Source organism: Takifugu flavidus, chromosome 1 (genome assembly GCF_003711565.1).
Source record: "Takifugu flavidus isolate HTHZ2018 chromosome 1, ASM371156v2, whole genome shotgun sequence".
Classification (NCBI taxonomy): domain Eukaryota; kingdom Metazoa; phylum Chordata; class Actinopteri; order Tetraodontiformes; family Tetraodontidae; genus Takifugu; species Takifugu flavidus.
In genome coordinates, this window is record NC_079520.1 from 17,323,638 (window position 1) to 17,343,757 (window position 20,120).

Below are 20,120 nucleotides of genomic sequence, written 5' to 3' on the forward strand. Positions count from 1 at the left end.
GTTCAGAGTGGGGTCAGGGGCCCCCGTCAGGTCCTCTATCCGGGGTGAATCGTCACTGGTTGCGTCTTATCTGGTTATTATGAACAAAATGAACAAATCGCCGCCGTTTCAAATTAAACTTTCAACGTTGATGCTGGTTTATTCCATTTCTGAGTGTTTACTGCTGTTTTGTGGCTCCGCTGTGGATGAATTGTGTAGTGAACCGTGGAAGGAGGAAAAAACAGGACTGGCTGGCAGGCATCACCCCCCCCCCCCCCCCCCCCCCCCCCCCTCCCAAGCCAGTCTGACCGCCCACAGTCCGGGGGGGGGGGAGTACCGCTTTGTGAATGAAGGGAGCGGTGGAGCGCAGACAGCAAACTTTACCAGAATTATCCCCGTCGGGATTTTGATTTGCCACCCAGGTGAGAGGTCTGCGCGCACCCCGGCCGATCCGGACGCAGAACACGGTAAGCCCCTCGGAGCCTCTCCGGTGGCTGCTGTGTGGCGCTGATAGAAAGCAGATTGACAGCGTTTTTCCTCGACGGAAAGATGCACGCACAGCAGCGGAACCGTGACCGGAATAGCTGTCGAGAGATGGGAGATAACCCGGGGCACAATCGAACCCCGAAGACTGGTTTCTTAATGGGACGGAAGCGGGTTTTTTCCTCCCCTGGTTTTGTCCAAACGCTTGAAAGCTCTGAGTTGTGACAAAACTGTCGAATCGTGGCGTTGCTCTGCGCCTTTTAAACTTGGAATCGATCTCGGTGTGCCATCAGTTCGCTTTCATTTCGTCCCGTTCATTCCCAGCTCGAGCGTTTGCGCGTTAAATGCAAAGTTTCCTTCTGCTCGCCAGCGTGTTTCGCAACATTACATGAGTCATGCAGAAGACGTGCACTCTCAATGTCACCGAGAACAAAAAAAAAAGCCCTTCATAGAAGGCTCATTCATGACATGAAGAGATTTCTGCAGCCCATTCTGCTCTCATAAGTGCAGCTCGGCTTGTGCACAGCTCTTCTCTGCGCAGATTTTGTGTCTGGTGCGCTGGTAAAGTGCGCAGGAGTGCAACTGGTGCTGCTTTCTAACCCCAGCTCTTTCGTCCAGGTCTCCCGAGGAAGCTGTCAATCATGATTGCGTTGGCCTGCCTGTTCTCTGTTTTCTTGGCGGTGAAGGGAGACCCCTGCCTCATCATCAGCGAGGTCAACGCCGACAACCCCAGGCTGGACACCACCGAGTTTGTGGAGCTGTATCACACCAGCGGGCAGCGGGTGTCCCTGGACGGCTACACCCTGGTCTTCTACAACGGCAACGGCAACGTCGCCTACAAGGTGCTGGACCTCAAAGGCCACAACACGGACGACAGGGGGTTCTTCCTGGTCGGTTCGGTGGACATGCTGCCCAAACCGGCCATCCTCTTGCCTCCCAACACGGTCCAGAACGGCCCCGACGCCATCGTCCTCTATCACACGCTGGCCGGCCGCTACAGCGAGAAGATGAACGTCACCGCTCACGGGATGGTGGACGCCGTGGTGTACATGACGCGCCGCACCGGCGGCGCAGAGTTCCTCGCCGAAATCCTGACGCCCGGGGAGCAGGCCTTCGTGGAGGATGAAACCACACTGGAGGGCGATGAGTCCATCGAGAGGTGCCTGCTCTCTGAAGACCGTTGGGGCTTCCAGGTGGCCTCCCCCTCCCCGGGTCAGAGGAACAACTGCACGCCACCGGCGACCCCGGACACCGCTCCGGTTATCACTGAGCTGAAGCTGGGCGGAGGCCTGGTGGACGGGTTTGTGGAGCTGGCGGAGGCTCCGGCAGCAGGCCCTCTGGTGTTAGTGGTGCTGGATGGGAAAACAGACAAGGTCAGCGTGAGCATGGATGTGGGCGCCGCCGCCTCCAGGAACGGGCTGTCCACCAGGACCATAGAGAAGAAGTACATGAAAGGTCAGCACAGGCCATCACAATGAACTCCAAAGCCAATATGGTGTCATATCAGAAATCAGGGTTCTGACTCGCTCTCATTGGTCTTTGACTTTCATTTTTCTGTAAAGTCCTCTCTGTTTTGGTTCCCTTGCAGGAGATGAGTCAGGAGCTGTGGCCGTTTACAGCGGCAGGGTCTCGGACTTCCCCGTGGGCAGCCCGCTCAGCCCGTTACAGCCCCTGGATGCATTTGTGTTCGCTGGGCCTGGAAAGAAGCCGAGTGCCAACCTCACAGAGACTCTCATCCCGGGCAGGCAGCCCTACCAGCTCAGCAGCAGGCAAGACGTCGTCCCACTGTGGGCTGTCCCCTTTCTGAAATGCTGCATGAACAGAAAACAAAAAATGGCATTTTTTTTTCGTGTGATGACCAGACTTGTAAGATTTCGCAAGAGAGACCTCGGTTTTGTCCGTTGCGAAACGTCTCCTGTTGTGGGGGAAATGGTCAGATGGGGACGACAGTTCCTCTTTGCTCTGGGAGGGTGGAGGACAAGCAGACTTTTACTTGCTCTGACGCAAATGCATCGGTGGCATTAAGCAAGGTCCTTTTAAGCTGTGCGTTTGTATCAAATAACACAAGAGCTTTGCGGCTTATTAGCTGCCCGTCCGCGTTATTGTCTAATAAAATAAGCATAAGCGGCCCGCTCCAATCAGACTGTAAAAAGTTTGATTTTGATGACTTTATTGCTGAAACATTCACCCTGGTGCACCAACACTTTTTCAGTTTGAGAGAGGGAGGCTTCCGCCTGAGCCGCTGCGGCGTTGCCACCTGGACGAGGGATCCCGGCGTCTTCTGGGAGGCCCCGCAAACCCCTGGGCAGCCCAACCAGTGTCCCTGGCCAAAGATCTGCCCTCACAGTACAGGTGGGTGAGTGAGTGAGTGAGTGATCTTACAGGTTATGAGATTCAGCCATCACAGAAGCCCAAAAAGGATGGGTAACATTGACAGTGAGTCACCAGTAAAACAGTCTGATATTTGGAGATCTTCTCTTTGAGGGGGTCGTCGGAGGTGTTTAGATGTTTGCAGTGTTAAACCTCACCAGCGGCTGCCCACAGGTCCTCCACGCTGATCCTTATACTAACTCATGCTGTGTTTGGGGAATTTACGCATTTCTGTAAGGACCAGAAAACTGCGGAGCCAAGGAAGACCACCGAAGAAATGATGTTTATTTAAAGACTGAAGAGGAACCAGTTGTTGCATCTCCTCTGAAAATTTCCCCTGAAAACTGTTTTATTAAATTAACATCTTACGATTGACTCAGCATTATTCAAGAAGGTTCCCGTTCACTGATGTCTGGTGGTAGATAGACCTTTAGAACTGCATGAACTCTTAAATAATGTTTATTTGCAGCGTTCCAGACAAGGAATCCATCTATAGATGGTACTCAAGTATCATTGAGTTATTCAACTGCTGATGAAACTAATTAAACTCACTCATATATTAGTGCTTGAATTAAAAAAAACAAAAAAGAATTCTCTTCTTGGTTTCAGTTCCCATAATTTCATAGCTCCTCCGTTCTGTAGCCGTTCTGTTTGGTTGTTCAGAAAAGCTGATCTTGTGCCGTTTGTGCATCAGGAGTCTTTGAACGGCAGCTTCTTAATTATTGCTTTTGGTTTCAGTCATTCCCGGAGGTACTGATTCACCACCTCACCTCCCACCCTGGGGCAATAGTGACTTCCTCATCAATGAGCTCAACACCGATTCGCCTGGTTTCGCTGAGGATGGCGAGTACATTGAGCTTTGGCACCCGTCAGGACGCCGGGTCTCCCTGCAGGGCATCTGGATTCTGCTGTTCAGCACACAGAACAACAGGCCCTACAGGGAGATTAGCCTCAGTGGGCACTTCACCACCTCCAGAGGTTACTTTCTGCTGGGCAGTGACAGGCTGGTGCCGGCCCCGTCGCTACGCCTGCCCCCGAACACCATCCAGAATGGGCCTCACGCTGTGGCTCTTTATCGGAGCCCTTTTGGGTCACCATCAGCCATGCAGATGGGGATCCCGACCAAAGGCCTGTTGGATGCGGTTGTGTACCGGCAGAGAGGGTCTGACAGGGATGCGCAGGAGCTGAGTAAAGCGCTGACACCAGGACAGCTGCCTTTGCTGGAGGACCCAGAGGTTCTGCTTGGCGATGAGGCCCTCAGCCGCTGCGGAGGCCTTTACCCTGCCGACCTTTCGGCTTTTTCGGTGAGCACAGTGGTTAAATATTGCTGCATCAAGTATCGGTGTAACTGTCGTAGCAGCAGTGTAACGGTTGACGTTCCTGTGAACGTTCGCAGGTTGCTCCTCCCACCCCACTGAGGGAGAACATCTGCCCTCCCCCTCCTCCAGCACCTGAAGGTGTGCTCATTAGTGAAGTGGCTAGTAGCCATTGGACTAATCACAGCCAACAGAGGGCGTTTGTGGAACTTCAGGGCCCCCCAATGACGCGGTTGCGAGGACTGGTACTCACTGTGTACGACCAGGAGCGCAGTGGAACCGTCATTGCGCTTCCATTAACCGGAACTATTGATCAGGATGGATTTTACGTGATTGGAAATGTCACTGGGGCAGGTTAGTGGTGCAGGAGACGTGCCCCTTTTCTTGGGTTTGTTCACACTCCATACCGTCTCTGAGTGTATTTACCCACCTTTTCTGCCATGCATAGATCAGACTTTCCCTGAGACTCCCGCTGTGCCAGTACGAGGAGCGGTGGTCCTGTGCTATGACCTTTTCAGTGTCTGTAGAGCTGGCACCGCCCTGACTAACTCCAGTGTAAGAGATTCACTGGTGTTCAGCGAAAACCAGCAGCTGTTGTCCTCCCTGCCTACCGCCAGAGGGAGACAAATCACACCAGCTGTAAGGTAAAAACGGCTCCAGTGAATGAGCCTCTGTAATCTGGTGGAATCCTACTGGCATTGATTGACTGTCTCTTCTGAATTTGCAAGAGTTGCATATTTATCATGTTGTTGTTGTTGTTGTTGCTCTTGTGGTGTCACCACTATAGTAATATGAAGAAATGAAGTTTCCAATGTGCATGTAAAATTCAGATGAACCTATTCAGAAGTTAATTGAAAAAAAGGCCACAAAATTACACAATTGAAGGCTTTACCTGCTGAGGCATGTTACCTTCCTGTCACACATTTCATGTATGTACAGGTCTGTAGAAGTGGGTCCAGTTTCGCTCAGCCGGTGTTCCTGCTGCGAGGTGAGGAGCCCTTCTTCCTGGACGAGCTCCTCACCCACACCTCGCAGGACAAACCTGTGTCCAAGCTCCACTTTCTCCAGCCAAATTCATCTGTGTCTCGGACCCTTGTCCAGGGACTGGCAGGAGCAGTCGGGAGGTGGGTGCTTTAGTTTTAGCCGCTAGAATGGAGAAAAACTGTATCGGTAAGATCTCAAAATTGGCGCCATCATATTTTCTGCTCTGAAGCCTTATTTTATTGTCATAGAACATGAAAATATTCCTTTCCTTTTTCAGCAGTATTTGAAATTTGCGTACACTTAATTTATGTATTACACAAATGATACACAGAATTGGTATCGACTTTAGAGTTTAGACAATTTTAAAATCAGTAATAATCCAGTTCAAGGTATAAAAGCCTCTGTGTAATTTACTGTAAAATAGAGCAAAATCAAGCATGTTCATTTTAAAATCATATTTATGTGGCGCAGGAATAAAATATTTAGGAGAGCCAAGGTGAAATCAGTTTAGTTACTAAAAAAACAATTGGTTTGTTTCAAAAAGCCAAATGAAGGTGTGAATTCATGTCCAACAGTAAAAGTACATGAAAACTGCATTAACCTCACACCTCTGGTTCCAGACTGTGACGGCTCAAGTCAAGGGAAGAGGGTTGCAGAGGTCGCCGACTACCTGGAGCAGAAATGCCTGTGTGGGATCTCTGCACTCTATCTCCAAGGTCAGGAGCATCATCTGTCGCATTTCACTGGATTTCAGTCCCAGAAATATTTCATAGGTACTCCTGAACAGCCAAAGAACTGGTCGACATACAGTGGCTGGTTATGGGTTCGGCAGTAGATTTTTAAAGACCTTTCACCTCTGACCTCTGAGTTCTAAATTAACTGGTGGAATCCCAGTCATATGTAAGGATTTTCAAACCTGTCAACACACAGAGCGGAGGACAGAACGGCCAGGCATAAACAAAGAAATGTGGTTTGCAGTGAACAATGTACAGATCTGTACATCGTGAGACTAAGCCAGTGCACGCACGCATGGCCCAACATTTGAGAGCCAACTTCTCGGGCCAGAGAAGACAGATGGTTTGAAAGAGGAGTAAAAGAAGCCGTCTTTGTTAAACTGGGAAAACCATCACTGAACAGAGGAGGAAGCTTCAGACACCAGTTGCCAGCCACTAACGATGCTGTCCAGGGACCCCCCCCCCCCAGAGAGTCACAATCACACCCAGCATCACGTGATAATCCGATTTAATAAGGAAAATTAGCACCAACGACGGAGGTCAGTAAACCAGCACAGTTCCCATAACTCTGGGATTTCCACCAGTTCATCTACAATGATTTGATAAGAGGGGAAATGTCTCTGAAAAACTAAAGGAAGGTTGGAGTTAACATTTCACTCACGTATACGCAGTTTAGGATAACCATGTTGTGAGGAGAAGTGATTATAATGAACGTACTGCATAATTATTGGCTTGATTTGTCAATTGCTATAGCACCAGCTGCCAGCCGATTGGATCCAGTCGATTCTATACATCTGCTGAACCACATGGCATCCTTTTTATGTCACCCACAAATCCCCCCTGTCTTTGTTTAAGGCGCCAACATTTCCTGTGTGTCTGGTTGGCTGCGAGTGCAGGGAAACATCAACGCGCTGTCGGACCATCAGATGTCCCTCATCATCCAGACGTTGCTCACAAATCCATTTACTCAGACAGATGTGTGCACCAGGCCGACCACAGACCGTTATTCAAGCACAGGTCAGAGCTTTTTCACTGCATCCAATTAGCTCTACAGGGCCACAAAGATGAAGGCATTCAGGTTTGCACTGAAGTCTGGGTAGGAAACCGTCGAGTTTCTGACAGGAAAAGCTTGTTTACAGAATTTTTAATTAAATTGCCATGTTCTCAGACATTGCGTGTGTTTTTATGTTTCCTAGCTTCTGCGCTGGGTCTGCAGATAGGCCTGATTGTGGTGGTGCTGCTGCTGTTGGGGCTGGGAGCTGCCCTCTTCACGTATTTCTACAGGAGGAGGTGAGGAGCCCTGTTGCTTTCATAGTTTTTCATTTCTATTCTCAATTTGCAAACTTGATACGTTGTTTATTTTCTCCCTTTGAGAACAGTATTTTGCATCAAATATTCCTTTGCCCTTTAAGGCCTTTGCACACCAACAGGGAAATTCAGCCATCTTCCCTCATCTGGCTGATGAGAGCTGAATCAGACACTGAGCGTAAATAAGTTGGTTTTATGTTTTGTAAAGTTGCGGGTGAGGAGACCGAGTGCTTTGTTTAGAGTTCCTATCTCGGTGGACTCCAGCTTCTATGGTACCTAACTGTACCAGAAACATTGTCTAATAACATTTATTTGCTAGCAACATATAAAACCTTTATAAAGAGCACTTTCTTTCAGTGTATTTACTTTCAGTTTTGTCATGTGTAGCTTTTTTATTTGCATAAGAAAAGTTGTTAATGATAAAAATAGTTAATGCTGTCAGTGGTTTTTGTGTTTAGGCGCCCTCTGGATTACTACACGATGGAGCTGAGCGAGCATGCAGAGGGCCTTTCGGATCTATAATCCAGGAGACGCTAACTTTACCTGTAAATGGCTGATTGTTCTGGGACAAATCTCGCCACAAGTGTCCTTCTTTGTTCCTGTGGAGGATCACCCAGATGTCTCACACGTCTCTGTGAACGGAGTGGTTGTTTGCATCAACGTGTGATATTTCATGGTAATCAGTCCTTAAAGCTGCTGTTTATGGACTGATTACCCATGATGCACAGCCAGCACGAGAAGAGCCTCTTCACGCAGCGAATGCACCATGTTAGACAGGAAAATAACTGTCTCATTTGCCCGTGAGCAGTGCTGTTTGCCGCTTTACAAATTAAATACCTATAAGTCATAAATGGTCACTTGACCTGTTCTCGTTACAGTGGAGATAAAAAAGACTCATTTAAGTGCTTTTTCAACTACAGTGACTCTGCTGTAACTGCCCAGTTTAGTCTTTTGTTGCTCAAGGACTGGATGGCCTTTTTAATGTGAATGTTTTTAGCTAACATGTGCCGAGTGCCTGTAACCACTTACGTACTTGTACTGATTGCAGACTGTTTACATTTTCACATTGGGAAAATTGAGGGGTTTGAATGAGGTAATAATGGATGAGGTAATAATTGGACTGGAGCAATTTTTGTCTTTAGAAATGAGGGAACAACAGACCTTGACCTTTAAGAGGGCTGATGATGCCACTGTGCCTGTTTTGGGGTGCGATTTTGTCAGCTGATCCCGTTTTTATTACAAGGAATATTCAGCTGTTTCTGCTGCAGTTGTGAGTGTAAAGACTGGATGAGGGGAGGGAGGTGGAGACCGATGGAGGGCTGCAGCTGGTTCAGTTACAATGATTCCAGCTTAATCTGAAGGGGCGTTGTGGTTTTATAAAAAAAGAAAAAAAAGAAGTGCCATACAAAAGAACAGTATCCCTCGAATGATATTCACTTGCAATCTTTGTCAGCATTGACAGAACACTCGTTTGCCAGATCACCTCCAGAGTGTGTTTCTTCCCAATGAGTCTGTTTTAAAAAAAAAAAAAAGTATTGTGTTGTAATTGTTTTTTCATCCAGTAATACATAAAATTGTATTCATCTCAGTCTTCTCGAGGAAAAGGGAAATTGTAACTATAAATAAATATGGTTATGTTATTGTTTTTTTTCCATAAATGTATCTGAAATGTGCATAAATCTGATGTCTGTCTACCGATTTAAAGTGGCTGGAGGTGAACCCAGATGTGGCGAATTGCTGCAGCGAGGTCCAGATTTGTGTGGTCGCCTCCTAGCTGAAGTATGAGTCATAATGGCATTTGCTGCAAAGCTACATGAAATTTAACTGATTCACTGAGTTCAGGAGGCAGGCAGATCTACCTGCAGCGACAATTTCTCACCTACAGAAAAACATGCAGGAAACACTGAAAATAAAACTCAATCTGCCCCATGTTGATTTTCCAGCAAGTTTTTATTTCCATCAACCTCTGAGATGCACAAGTTGTTCATCAGATACAGATTAAGATAAGTAGGATATAAATTGCCATCGATCAAAGAGTATTTTTTTAAATCTAATTGTTGCACATGAATGGCGACGAGTGCTTCATCAGAGAACTCATGTCGGGGAGGCGTGTCTATCATCTGTGGTCTGATGGTGCCTGTAGAACGCTGAATTGTTTCTCTCCTTGCAGTTTGACCTGCTAACCACAGCACAGGAAACTCGACTAAATGCACAGGAAGCTGCAAATAGCTGAAAGACAGCACTAAGTTCAGACGGAGCCTCCTGTTAGTCACATTTCTAACTTATCCACAGCACTTATGTCTGGTAATAATGGCTTCACACAATGCAATTTTTTTTTCTGTGCCTGACAACCGGTGAATAAGGCAGCGTTCAAGCCACCGGTAAGTGAATTCTCTTTTGTTTTTTTATACGCAGTGAAGTAAGATGTTGCACAGCAACAGAAAGCCTCCACAGTGTTGACAGGCACAAGTGGACCATTATGGACTTCAGAATATAACACGTTTCTGATCCTTTGGGAACGATAACAATGAGGCCAAGATGGTCAAGGGGCATCTTTGAACCGCTGTCATTGTTATTTTATGCAAAATAACAAGATGGAGTCAATTACTAAAGTTGATTTCTGTGATGGTTTGAGCTATTAAGGCCAGTTAAGTGTAGAACGGTCTGCTACCCATTTGGGACATTTCTCAGTAATCACATTTATAATTTGTCGGCTTCCTTTGAGAAGTCTTACGTGATCAGTGGTGAAACCACAGAGGAAGAACACACATGCCATTTCCTCTCAGCCCAAACTCAAAAGGCAGTGTGTAGAGTCGTGTTTGCAGAACATCTTTGCAGTTTTCCTGAAATACTGTGACATGAATAGAGGTGAATAAACAGGTGTATTTAGTACGGCACAGATGCTTTGAAAATGCGTTTTGATCAGTATATTCCTTTTTGATTATCCTCAAGAATCAAATGCGTACTGCTATTCTAATTATTGGGTCTAATCTGGGTTTTCTCCCTTTAATTATGGAGACAAATCCAGCCTTCATTTCCTCCCCTCCTCCTTATCAGCGTCTCTACATCTTCATCATTGTTACACCGTTTTGCTCACAGTGTGATTTTGTAATAAATAGATTAGCTTTCAGGTCTGCAGCCATGAATGAACAAACTTTCTAATGGAGAGACATTACGACTCTATCCTGGACCGAAATAAACGGATTATGTGGCAGGACGACTGCTATATGGACCTCCAATCCACCTCCAGCTCCATTTCTTCACAAGCAGAAACAGCAGGTATGCACAGTGGTGTAAGGTATTAACTTTTCTTCTCTAGCAGAGGTGACATGATTCTTCTTTCTGCTGCATATTGAGGCAGTTGCATAGCAACTGTAACAGTATATCCATGTCTCTGGCTCTGGAATTTAGGACACTATGTTTATATATAAATGTATCAGGTCCTTTAACTGGTTACTTTCTTTTTTTTTTAAGATCACTGCTGGATCCAAAAGAATCAAGGCCAGTTGCAGCGTTTCATGACAAAGTCCTTACTGGACCAGATGTTAACCCACCTGATTAAGGTGGATGTGTTAAGCCTTGCTGAGAAAATCAAGATCAAGGAAGCCAGCGCGCTGTCCGACCAAGTGAGCGCACTAATAGGTGCTGCCTCTGTGAAGGAGAAAGGGTCAGCGGTCCTACTCAGCTTCATAAAGGCTTCTGATTCTCAGGCGGCCCAGCTCATCCTGCATCACGGTAAGATGTCTGTGCTACCTAGCAGAGTCTATGTTGGAGAAATAACCTTTGAACTCCAGTATCTATTTCTGTCATCTATATTAACCTGTTCTGAATGAGATGGCGGTCCTTTGTGTTAATGCTTTGTTAAGAGGCCTCATTGACTGAGTTAATGCTCTTCAAAGTGTATTAAACCCAAAATAGCAAACTTCTTGAACCTTTCCTTTCCTGCAGATACCATGGTGAAGGAGCATAAACAGGTGCTCTTGTGGCGTTGTGAGCAGTACAGAGACAGGGATTTTGTCAGCTGCCCCAAACTCAATATCTCCTCCAGAACTTTGCTCCTGGTTGATGGACTGTCTGACCTCCAGCAAAAGGAGCATGACTTGATGCAGGTGGGGGTGATTCAAGGGAGAAAACCAAATCATCTGAGGCAGCTGGTGCTGGACAAACTCTTGGAGCCACTGACCCGGGTCAGCTTACCGCCGAGGGTCTCCCTCACAGTCGGTGTGGCTGGCATCGGAAAGACGACCTGGGTCCGGCACTTTGTCAGACAGTGGAGCCAAGGAGCCATCTGTCCGGATATAAGCTTCGTGTTGCCCTTCACTTTTTGCGAGTTGAACCTTTTGGACAAAATGTCTGCCGAGCGGCTGGTGAAAATAGCGTTTCCTCACATGGTGGACGCCAGCCTCTTCCTGAACAGTTCCTGCCGCACCCTGCTCATATTTGATGGGCTGGATGAATTCAATGGCACTCTAAACTTCTCTGATGTGGCTCCTTGCAGTGACCCAAAGAAAGAAGTGCCCATTGATGAGTTGATTACCAACATCATCAGGGGGAATTTGCTCCCCGATGTGGCCGTGTGGGTGACTTCCAGGCCAGGCGTTGCCTCATTAATTCCTGGTGGACTGGTTGACAGGGTGACTGAAATACCAGGATTAAGCTCAACTGACATCCAGCTCTTCTTGAAGCACCACTTCTCTGAAAGGGAGGTTGACAAGAAAATATGGGCACACTTGGAGTCTCATAAAATGTTAATGGTGATGTGCTCCATTCCATGTATTTGCTGGATACTAGCTGAAACTCTGACGTATATCATACAAAGTGGAACACACGAGAGCCTACCAAAGACCTGCACTGAGCTGTATGCTCAATTTTGCTCAATGAAAGCAGAAATAGGTGAACCAAGAGGCAGAGAGCCACCGAAAATGGAGCACGGGAGCAATCGTAAACTGCTGGGGAATCTTGGACGTCTAGCATTTTATGGGCTCCTCAAACGCAAGTACACCTTCAGTGAGCAGGATCTCAAAGCCTACGGCATAGATCCGCTCTTAACTCAGTGTAGCCTTGGCGCTGGAGTTGTTGTCCGGGAGGAGTCATTCATACACACAACATACCGGTTTACTCATTTGACTATCCAGGAGTTTCTTGCGGCTACTTTCTACCATGCTTCCTCAAAGCGGGCTATTTTTGATCTATTCTCGGAAAACACAATGTCTTGGCCCAAGATTGGTTTCCAGAACCACTTCAAATGTGCCTTTCAGCACTCCCAGCAGGCTGAAGATGGCCACTTAGACGTGTTTGTGCGCTTTCTAGCGGGCCTTCTGTCACCAGTAACGCTGAAAACTCTGGCTGGGCTTCTGGCTGTTGGAAAAGATGAAGGAAATCACAAGACATGGGCATCGGGGTTCCTACAAGGCATTTTGGGCAGTGGAGGTGCAGTTGTGTCTCTTCGTACAGTCAATCTGGCATATTGTTTACAAGAATTGCAACATTCTGAGCTGTTGCGCAGCGTGGAGGAGGACCTACGCCTCGGTAGCCTCACAGGGAAGTTGACACGAGCTCACTGTGTTGTGTTGGGCTACCTGCTGCATGTGTCTGCTGAGTGCAGTAAGGAGACCAACCTCCCAGGGTGTCTGAACTACTCAACTGTGAAGTGTTTGCTGCCCCAGCTGCTCTATTGTAGCCACCTGAGGTCAGTCACTCAAATCTCCCTCTCAATGATGTGTAATCAGGCTGGTCAATGAAAACTCATTTCTTCTACAGGTTGGAGAGTAATAATTTCAAAGATGATGTCATGGAGCTGCTGGGGAGCCTCTTGAGTGCTAAAGACTGCCAAATCCAGAAGATGAGGTGATGTCCTCATAATTTCAAGTCGATGAATCATTTCATTGCTGGTGAAGCAGAGTGTGTGTCTATTTTACAGTGGGTACAGAAAGTATTCACACCCCTTTTCGCCCCTTCTGATGATGAAACCTCATGTAAAAATCAAAAGGAAAAATCCTTCCCTTCCCCATCGATCTACACTCAGTATCGTTTGAGAACAGCCCAAATCCAGAATTTAAGAAATGATTGGCAAATAAATTTTAAAAAAACAAAACAAGAACTTAAACATCACATGAACATAAGAATTCAGTCTTTGCTGTCACACTCCTGTACATCATCCAGGTCCATTTCTTGTCAGGGACCAGATAAGAACCTAAATGCGACACACGAGTTTGGCTGAACACCGCTTTATTGTCGGACACAGACAACAGACAGGATTCTCCGGGGAGCGAGCAGAACAGAATAGTTCTGCTCGCGTTTACAGGGAAACAGGCTAGACAGAATGGTCAGGAACAGGCAAGGTCGGAACCGGGCAGGCAGGCAAACAGGAATACGCTGGAAAGTCATCGGGAACGAACAACGATCTGGCAGAGAGCAGGTGTGCCTCCGGGGTTTAAGATGAGCGCTCATTAGTCCTGATGTACAACAGGTGTGCAGGGTGAAGTGACTCACGGGCATGATTGCCCGCAGCTGTGACATTTCTTTAGTTCAGCTTTAAGTTGGTTCTACATCATTAGAGTCTACCTGGGTTGAATTAAATGGATTGGAGCAGATTTTAAAAGCACACGCTGTCTAAAAAAGGCCTTGCAACTCGTAGTGCATCAGAGCAGAAATCAGATCGTGAGGTCAAAAGAAGAACAGCTAGCCTGGTCCAGATGTGTCTCCTGCTGCAGCTGCATCTCTGAGCTTTTCTTCTTTTGACCTCACGGGTCTCATTTCTGCTCTAATGCTGCTCTGATAGGAGCTCTAAGGTCTTATTTAGGCAGGAGTGTCTTAAAAATCAGCCCCAATCCATTTCATTCAGCCCAGATGGACTCTGATAAAATGAGAACCATCTCAAAACTAAAGAAATGGACCTGAGTCATCTGCAAGCTTGAGTCTGAATACTTCTGTTCATGTGGTATTTCTGTTCTTTATTTGATATTAATTTGCCAAACACTTCTTAAATTCTGGGTTTGGGCTGTCCTGGTGAGATACTCAGTGTAGAGTGATAAGGAAAATAAATCTTTTTAAAAATTTTATTTTAACATGAGGCGCCGCCATAAGAAATTGTGTTTTCTCTTAAGGGGGTCTGAATAATTTCTGTACTGACTGTACGCATCTCCCTCAGTTTGGCAGAGAATGCGATCAGCAACAAAGGAGCCAAAGCCCTGAGTCGAGCCCTCTTGGTCAATCGCACATTAACTTCACTCAAGTAAGATTAGTTTTCTGCACTTTCCTGCACTAGAAAATATAACAATTGGCAGCTTTCCTCTAAAAGAACAGAACAGAACAGAAAATCTTTTTAGAAATCCTTTTGTTTAGCATCCATGTAACAGTTTATGGTCCATTTATGTCAGTAATATTCATCATTTTAAGTGGCCAAATATAACCAAATATTTGTGATTTAGTCTCCGGAATAACAACATCGGCTCTAAAGGTGCAAGGTTTCTGGCAGAGGCTCTAAAAATGAACCAAGCCCTGGTGTCACTCAAGTGAGCACAAGTAATATCTTTTCTTTATTCGCCCTCAATTGCCGAGTTTAACACCAAAACTCTTGCCAGCTTGCAGAGCAATGGCATTGACGAGGCTGGTGCTGAAGCCCTGGCAGAGGTACTGCAGTGTAACCGCAAGCTGGTGACTCTGAAGTGAGCCCATTTCTTTCTTTCTCTCTCCTGATTTTTTTCGCGCATCATCACTGTGTTTCAGAAATAACTGTGTCATATACAGTATGCAGAAGAACATAGTCGGTGCAGGAGGAGCCAAAAGGATTGCAGATGCCCTGAAGACAAACAAGACTCTCACAGAGTTGAAGTAATTTTTTTTAATTTTTAACATATATTGTCTATCCAGGTCCTCTTCTTACAGAGATAGAATTGTATCTGACTTTCTGGTAGAATTCTGCATGCTGTGACATGGCTGCATATGATAATCCATCTTCTCCATCCTCAAATTTTGATGTTTGCTGAAGGTCAATCACAGAAGCAGATACAGACATAGAGCTTGTTTTGCACTGCAGTCAATCAACAAATTTCAACACATTTTTCAAAGTTTGAACTGAATCAGGTGTGTCACTTGATCTGGAGTTAGACAAATGACTCTATTTCTGCTTGTGTTTGCAGGATTTGTAGCAACCAGCTGGGTGACAAAGGAACGGCGGCTCTGGCGGAAGCATTGACAGTCAACCACACCCTGCTTTCCCTTCAGTCAGTCCATTTTGAGCCTTCATTCCCCTCTTAATCAAACATTTATTGTAAATGCATTTCATTTTTAGGGGCTGTCACAATTGGGTTGACAAAATTGTTAATCCACAGTATCAGCACAATAGTTTTCTTCTTCATTACGGCAGACCTCTCATTAGGTTTCTTGTGGTCAGTTCATTATAATCGGTCTCTGTTTTGTCAGACTTCAGAGCAACTCGATCAGCAATCGAGGGATGACGGCTTTAACCAAAGCACTGAGTCTGAACCGTGGGCTCGTCTCACTGAAGTGAGTCGTCAAGGTTTTCTTCTATCTATTGTTTTGTTATTGTTTCTTGTCTTGTTTCACCAGATGAATTCATTTAAAAACTTAAAAAGTTCTAAGCAGATGTCAATTTCTAATGTGCAGTAATTGTGAAGCATTCTCTTAAAGGAAAATTGTTTGTTGGTTTCCATGGTTATCTTCGTTTCATGATCATAAACTGCTTTCAATGACATACTGTTGAGTACTTCTCATGTAAAAGGCAATAAGACTAAATTGTACAATGTGAATTTAAGTTCTGCTTTCATTTAAGGTTCCTTGATTGCTAACATGATGGTCACTCTTTAGAAATGCTGTAACTATATTATGCTCCTGACAGATGCTACACAGAGACAACAAGCTTCTGAACACCAAAGCTCCTCCACAAATCTGCTTCTAAAACATATCAGACATCCACCAGATATGTCACTATGGCATATGCACAGTAAAAGCCCTTGGTGTCAACTCACATTTATGTTTATCCATTGAAACGTTTTCTTTTCCTTTTGTGTAAACTGTTAGTTTGAGGGAGAACTCCATAGGTGTGGAGGGGGCCAGGAACATGGCCAAAGCACTCCAGAAAAACAGCTCTCTACAAGACCTTGAGTGAGTCACTTCAAAATTAGACTGTCGACTTATGCGCAAAAATATATACCTGTTTAGAAAATGCGTGTGTGTGTGTGTGTGTGTGTGTGTGTGTGTGTGTGTGTGTGTGTGTGTGTGTGTGTGTGTGTGTCAGTCTCACAGCTAACCTGCTGCATGATGATGGAGTTCAAGCTATCGCTGCTGCAATCAAGAACAATCAAGGCTTGAGATCTTTGCAGTGAGGGCACACGTGGAGCAAATGGAGATACTGTACAACACAAGTGCAATCACTGTTTACAATATTCTTGGACTTCTCTCTCTCTCTCTCTCTCTCTCTCTCTCTCTCTCTCTCTCTCTCTCTCTCTTACAACTGCTTACATCCATACACAAAAGTACACAAAAACAAATGTAACAGAAACACTAAGACAATTTAATCAATGAGCACAGTTAAAATCTTAATGATGGTGCTATTAATGTTCAAATAGAAACTTGGGTAGTTGAATGTAAACGACCGTATTTTGACGTGTTTATTTGCATGTAAGCATTTTCTGTGTTTCTTTGTGTTTTTATGCATGTGAACAAAGAGTTTTTTGGTTGCTTCAAAACCCATATGCACTTTAATTTTAAAAGAAAATCACGACTTAGGCTTCTTCTGAAGAAACACAATGGAGTAAAATCATGTTTTTATTTAACTTAACAACACTCTGCTGGAAGGAGGGGGACTTTATTACTGATAAAATGAGTGTTATATCTGACGCCTCTCTTTTCAATAGTCTCCAGTGGAATTTCATCAAGTCCTCCGCCACCAAAGCTCTGGCTCATTCGCTCCACTTTAACACAACAATGGAGCTGCTGGAGTAAGACAACCATCTCTATTATTGTTTCTTTTCTCTCTTGTTCTCTTTCTGGACAAGAATATTGAGTGATGAGTGATCAGCAGTGAACGTTTAGCTGAAATTTAAGCGTTCTTGTTAAATTGTCCGTATTTGCCATTTTGTGGCGCCATCTCTCTTTTGCTGCAGTCTGCAGGAAAATGCAGTTGGAAATGAAGGAGTCACATTTCTTGCCGATGCCCTGAAGGCTAACACGTCTCTGCGAACCTTGTGGTTGGTGTTTTGGGTGCTTCAACTAATATAACCTTAATTACATCCAATTATTGACAGTGCTTATTCACTGCCTCTTGTGTTCTCTTAAGTCTGCAGGGTGTCTCAGTGGGAACGGGTGGTGCCATCGCACTGGCAGAGGCTCTGATGTCCAACCAAACCCTGCAGACTTTAGAGTGAGTTTAAACTAAAAAAAGAAAGAATGAAATCTCCTGCATGTTCATCCTTGACTGATGAAAAGAAAGAGCATTCCTGTGGGTCAAATGTCCTGTTAAATGAAATAGCAGTGCTAGTCTTTCTGCAGGTAAACAATCATATAATTGAATGTATTGTGAAGTGATTGCAGACCGAATATAGCTGTAGTCAGAAGTAGAGCATGGCCCTTCAGCGCTGAAGGATTCAATTAATGTAAATTGTCAGTTTTTAATATCCTCCCATCTCCGCTTTCCTCTAGACTAGATTTTTCTCTTCCATTTCACTTCTGATATTGCTCATGTCATTCCCTCATGTGTTCAACTGCTGTTTCCTTTTGTCCAATCTGTCAGTCTGCGTGGAAACTCTGTGGGGATGGAGGGAGCGAAGGCTCTGGCTAATGCACTGAAAACAAACAGAAGCCTGAAATCACTGAAGTAAGTCCCATCGGATCATGCAGCACCCCAGCGAGAAACTCGAGCTACTGACAACAAACGAAAGAGAAGAAGGTGGCCTGACCTGCTCTGTCCCGTGCCACTAGTTTAAGATGCGTCTCACATTAAATCAGATGCCAATAGATGTTCTCTTTTATATGCGTGTCTGGAACTGTGTGCAGCAATCCCTAACATAGACATACGCCTGACTAACCTAACCATTTACATCATCAGCCTGCAGGAGAATTCGCTTGGTATGGATGGAGCCATATTCATCGCCACAGCCTTTAAGGAAAACCACCAACTGACATATATAAAGTACGTGTTTATTAATAATGATGATTAATTCAGGTGCAGATGCACAGAGGTCTCAAAACAGCGTTACCATCAAAACAGACTGTCTGTGTATGTTCTGTTCAGAGTTGTTAAATTCCACACATAAAAGTGTTAATAGATGCTTCTGCAGTTTGCAGGGAAATGGAATTGGAGAATCCGGAGCAAAGGTCATATCTGATACCATACGTGGCAACACACCAGGCTGCGTGGTTGACATCTGACCAAGGAAAAAATAGCAAGGCAGCCACAATCCCACGGACCTTCTTGCTGTGAGGTGGCAGTGATAACTACCACGCCCCCATGCCCCCCATGTTCTTGTATATTGGCATATTTATTGTAGTGTTATTATAATCAAAATGAAAGAAATTGCTGGACATGACAGGATGTTTATGGGACTAATTATAGAGTGAAATCGAGATGCCTGATAATTAAGATTCTGTTATACCAAGAAATCTAATGTGCAGAAAATGAAACATCAAAAATATTGATAAGCCAGGCACCCCCTGAATCGCAAGAACCACTATAACATGAGGACAAGGCAGGTGTCATGGATGAGCAGTGGATTTCTCTCGGTTTTAAATAACTCTTCCAAGATAACACTGGCTGGGAGAGGAGAGAGTCACACTGGAAGAATTCAAATAAACGAATCAATGCCATTATACAAAAGGGTACTGGCCAAGTGTATTCTGTGATTATTGTTATTTTGAGAGGATGTAGGTTATTCAGGGACATATTATTCAGGTGGAAGTCTAATGGAACCTTAAACGTCTGCCTCAAAACTTCAAAAAAATACTTTTGGATCAACTCAATGGCTTTTCCAGCAGTTCTACCGGATTTATCATGTTTTTCATATCCATTTTTAGATGTTATGGACAGAAAATAGAGAATATATGTTTTAGAGACATATAGGCAAATTTTCCAAGCTTTTCATTCTTCAATTTCTGAATATATATTTTACTTTTTGTGGGTTTGCACAAATCTCAAAGCACTGATGGCACTTAAACTGTCAAATGCAGTTTGACAATTTGCAAGCAGAAGGCCCACAAAACTGCCTGAAATGGAAGCTTCTGGAGGGCATCTTTCTATGCATTAAATTTAAATAAGATGCTGAGCATTCCAATCACCACATGAATGCAAAGAGGTGATCACACACATCGATAAAAAACATCCCATCAGCCGCCAGACGCATTTCTCCTTTTGCTCTTGGGTGTCCTCTTATTCATCAGCCTCTTCTTTCCTGTTATTACACTATCATTCACTGATGTTTGTTTCCTTTGCAAACAGCATCCACATACCCATTCTGAAAGTGGAAAGCTGTTATTAAGAGTCCCTGTTATCACAAGAAATTCAGGTACATCCAATCACTGGCAAATGAAAGCATGTACATGGCCATAGGGATGAAGAAATCAACACTAAAGAGTCCGCCTTATCCTCATAAATAATAAGAAGCAGCAGTTGCATTGAATCTGGTCAGATTGTAGAAAAATAACATTTGCGTGTGTGTGCAGTGCATATGAGCCGTATTTCGTGTACAAAATCCTACTGCACAATGCAAAACTACAGTCTAAATCAAACATTTTACTGAACTCTCACTGAAGTGAATCACAACTGTCAGCCATCTGGTGAGGTGATGCTTTGAGAGCAACATGTCCTGGTGGAGCCGCCTGCCCGTGAGCCCAGGTTAATCTCTTCTCCCTAAACTCACTCGCAACTCAAGAGATCAACCGTAGCCTGTGAACACAATCTGCAGTCCCAGCATGCAGTTCACAACTTGAA

At 45.0% G+C, this 20,120-nt stretch overlaps 2 protein-coding genes across 4 annotated transcripts; both read left to right on the top strand.

Moving 5' to 3' along the window:
* Positions 1 to 266: 266 nt before the first annotated feature.
* si:ch211-183d21.1 (uncharacterized) lies at positions 267 to 9,103 on the top strand. Its single transcript, XM_057030322.1, has 12 exons — positions 267 to 446; positions 1,081 to 1,917; positions 2,051 to 2,231; positions 2,675 to 2,814; positions 3,571 to 4,136; positions 4,229 to 4,502; positions 4,597 to 4,792; positions 5,088 to 5,272; positions 5,753 to 5,848; positions 6,722 to 6,883; positions 7,063 to 7,156; positions 7,633 to 9,103. Exons 2-12 carry the CDS (start codon positions 1,104 to 1,106, stop codon positions 7,694 to 7,696), a joined length of 2,772 nt encoding a protein of 923 aa, XP_056886302.1. The 5' UTR covers positions 267 to 446; positions 1,081 to 1,103; the 3' UTR covers positions 7,697 to 9,103.
* A 278-nt stretch (positions 9,104 to 9,381) lies between these two features.
* On the top strand, positions 9,382 to 19,015 carry nlrc3 (NLR family, CARD domain containing 3). Of its 3 annotated transcripts, none has more exons than XM_057030296.1 (19): positions 9,382 to 9,555; positions 10,294 to 10,453; positions 10,649 to 10,909; positions 11,123 to 12,863; positions 12,935 to 13,021; positions 14,325 to 14,408; positions 14,605 to 14,688; positions 14,758 to 14,841; positions 14,924 to 15,007; positions 15,316 to 15,399; positions 15,599 to 15,682; positions 16,217 to 16,300; positions 16,434 to 16,517; positions 17,053 to 17,136; positions 17,302 to 17,385; positions 17,475 to 17,558; positions 17,928 to 18,011; positions 18,243 to 18,326; positions 18,475 to 19,015. In XM_057030296.1, the coding sequence occupies exons 2-19, from the start codon at positions 10,336 to 10,338 to the stop codon at positions 18,563 to 18,565; spliced, it is 3,390 nt and encodes a 1,129-aa protein (XP_056886276.1). In that variant the 5' UTR covers positions 9,382 to 9,555; positions 10,294 to 10,335; the 3' UTR covers positions 18,566 to 19,015. The 3 variants fall into 3 exon arrangements, with proteins under 3 accessions (XP_056886276.1, XP_056886284.1, XP_056886291.1); XM_057030304.1 differs by having other exon boundaries at positions 10,299 to 10,453; XM_057030311.1 differs by having other exon boundaries at positions 10,306 to 10,453.
* Positions 19,016 to 20,120: the final 1,105 nt, after the last annotated feature.